Source organism: Lottia gigantea (genome assembly GCF_000327385.1).
Source record: "Lottia gigantea unplaced genomic scaffold LOTGIsca_66, whole genome shotgun sequence".
NCBI lineage: Eukaryota > Metazoa > Mollusca > Gastropoda > Lottiidae > Lottia > Lottia gigantea.
The window spans coordinates 1,741,283-1,744,501 of record NW_008710245.1 but is presented as its reverse complement, the minus strand read 5'-3'; the positions used below and the strand labels follow the sequence as shown (position 1 = coordinate 1,744,501).

Genomic DNA, 3,219 nt, shown 5'->3' with positions numbered 1-3,219 from the left:
AATCAATTCCAATTACAAACACGTTAGTGGAATAGTACAATAGAAGACTTTTTTATTCACAGCGTGACGCCTCTTGTGTTGTATGGTGTGCTTTAGCGGACACAATATTTTAAAATCCGTAGCGTAAACCTGATAAGAACTAACATTTTAAAAAGTTGCAAATTTCCTCTATCGGATACCCTGCTTACCATCCATGATCTGGAGATCAGATTGTGTATATTCATTGTGATATTCATTGTTTTGCATTGATGTGTATAAAGGAAAAATTGATGAATAACACAATTGGGTCAGAATTCAACAGAACACGATTAAAAAAGCATTTCCCCAGATCATAGAGGACGACAAAATATCATCGAATCCAAATAATTAAAAGCTACTCAAAACTTACCGTCTTCAACAAAATATTCAAATCCAGGGTGTGAAACCAATGAATCTTTCCTATATATTATAGTAGGATAAATTATACAGGTTTTATTAACATTGTTATAAAAATAAGATTTATTCCCTTGACTAAATGCTAAATGATTACATTCTAGTCGAGTTTGAGTTGTGGTAGATTGAGATACAGGAGGTAACGTCATATTACTAATATAGAGTACAAACATCATCTCAAAACACATTTTTAAAGAATAAATATTTTCTTCGTTTAATATTAATTCGATTTAGTTTTAATCAGTGATTAATCCAATTTTAAAATTCAATAAGAATTGATGGAGGTTACCAGCCACAAGACGTAAAAATCCACAATTTATCACCATGGACTCTTCACATGTCCATTGAATATTATTTTACTTGTGAAAAGTATCTGTCCAGCTAATTGTAACAGCCAGTTACTTGTAGATCTTTTAACTTGCTCTAACTAAGGCAGATCATATAAAGGATGTACTAAAAGAACCACTTCTTCTAAAAGAAGCTCAAAGAGTCAAATCCTCTCCATTACAAAATTACAAATTTGAAGTCCTGACATCAGTGTATGTAATATAAAGAAGTCCAAATCTTGCTGAAGACCGTATGCTGGCAATACTATACTATACTTTCAGTTGTCCTGACGGCCTTACTGAATCATGACCATCTGAAGGCAAGATCCTTTCAAGGAAGCCAAATTAAGCAGACCAACTGCTCAAATCCTTTCTACTCCAAACTTTTAAATTGACAATCTCACCAGTTTGAGTTTAAGTAACTGTATCANAGAAGGTTGTCAAAGCAAATGAATCTTTAACATTTATTTCAATAAAAGCGTCTGAAACCAATGATGCTCGGTGTTTCATCCGTGGATGCTTTCTAATTTTTACGCCACAAGACTGCAAACACTTTTAACTCAACTGCCGCTGGCTACGACTATGATGGTTAATTAGAATTAGAAATTTGTATAGAATTTCAAAACACAATACAATTTTATTTAATTTTTAATCAATCTTGAGCGGAATAAAAATGATGGTAAATTTCAAAAGGGATTTGGTCATCTAAATATTTGCTTTACCAGTTTCAACTTTGCGTATAACCTCTACTAGCCAATGCCACTTTGTTAACGCACAGCTCTACGTCGAGGACATTAGAAGTCTGGGTGTCAAAGAATGCTTCTTCGAATTCATGCAGAAAAATTGTCTGTAATTTAAGGAAATTATGCTTTGTAAATATATTTAAAATTGTTTATGTAATTTATTTGATAAGAATTATGTTAAAGAAATGTGTTTTATAGTCAATATATTTATCATTTGAAATAAGATCTTGCCAGCAATTCCTTCAATTAATCTGTGTTTAATCACTCCATTGTTTGTGGATTATCTTGGAAAAATACCTGTATTATACTAGACAATATCTATCAACCACGTAGGACGACGCTAACGAACTATTTATCTAATCACTATTTGTTCGGTAATTGCATTAATAATTCATTTAAATTGCTTCCTTATCTTTTCGTCCTTAAAAAATGTTACTTTGTCTTAGTATGCTTGTAACTGAATTCTTAATGTTAATTCCTATTTATTAAAACAGACACAATAACTCCTATGCCAAATTTGTGTATTCATCAAATTTTTATAGAAATAGACTTACGTTAGCTTAACAATTGAATTTGAAAAAGAATTGTTAAAGCTTTGGCGTGAGATTCATTCACAGAATAAACAGTGCACAACTCTCATACGTTTTCAAATTTGCAAAAAAAAGATATGGAATGATAACTACGCCAACACTATAGCTGCTTTAATGGTGAAATATCGAGGGTCGTTTCATAATATCAAAGAATATAAATCATGCTGAATGATTGTCTTTTGATTATTGTTTATAATAATAATCTATTCCATGTAATTTCTAGTTTAAAACAGTCTAGAACTATGTTTTTTTCACGTGTTTACCAAAAGAGACTGGGTACGGAAAATGCATCATTTTCAGAATTCATTCGGATGCACAATGTAACGTTCACAATCTCCTGCTTGTCAACGTGGCCTGGTACTATGGCTTGATAACGCGGCCAGGCTTGACAAGGCTTGATAATGATAAGATGACCTGGTTACATGACTAGACATCATGGCATGGTTACATGGCTTGAAACCATGGCTTGGTTACATCATGGCTTGGTTACATGGCTTTGCACGTTTACTTGGCGTATATAACATATCCTTGGAAACGACCTGGATATATTTTTATATATTTATATTTTTATACTTCACGACTGATAGCTAGTATGTCAATCATTTCTTTTCCCTTTTGGTTTGATAACATGGTAACTGGTAAATTCCACTCTATAAACCAAGTAAATTACATAGTGGATCTATTGTACCAGTTGGAATAGCTGAAAAACAGAGAAAGCATTATTCTGTGATAATTACATTTATATTTATCAATCCCACTTATCATTGATTATCCCATCAACTCTTCAACACTATAACGTATTTCTAGAGGGCTTTTTATATGAAATCGTAGTAGGAACTGAGGTTATGAATATTCAAATGTCACGTAATTTTTAATCACGCTTCTACGTACAGTTTGGTTTTTATATTTGAACACACAAACAAAACTAGTGAGTATTATAGTAAGTAAGTACATTTTATATAAGTCTCATCGGTTAAACATAAATAATATATACAAATTAAATACACCCCTATTCTGCCATTTATTATATTATTTATTTTATGACTAGAGATAAAACCTCTCGTATCATGCCGTTTTGATTGGTTAGAATTTAAAATATACTGTCAGTATGCTCCAATTTATAGGGTA

The 3,219-nt window shown here is 31.8% G+C and overlaps 2 protein-coding genes across 2 annotated transcripts in view; both read right to left on the bottom strand.

Moving 5' to 3' along the window:
- The window catches only part of LOTGIDRAFT_167454 (hypothetical protein), a gene marked incomplete at both ends in the record, with an annotated part of 4,679 nt that extends 4,059 nt beyond the window's left edge, over positions 1–620 (bottom strand). The window contains one exon of the mRNA XM_009064930.1: positions 389–620. Coding sequence (XP_009063178.1) covers positions 389–620 — 232 coding nt within the window. The remainder of the gene's footprint in view (positions 1–388) is intronic.
- A 2,121-nt stretch (positions 621–2,741) lies between these two features.
- LOTGIDRAFT_167453 (hypothetical protein) overlaps positions 2,742–3,219 on the bottom strand; it is a gene marked incomplete at both ends in the record, with an annotated part of 13,360 nt that continues 12,882 nt past the window's right edge. Inside the window, one exon of the mRNA XM_009064929.1 lies at positions 2,742–2,791. Within this exon, the coding sequence (XP_009063177.1) occupies positions 2,742–2,791 (50 nt within the window). The remainder of the gene's footprint in view (positions 2,792–3,219) is intronic.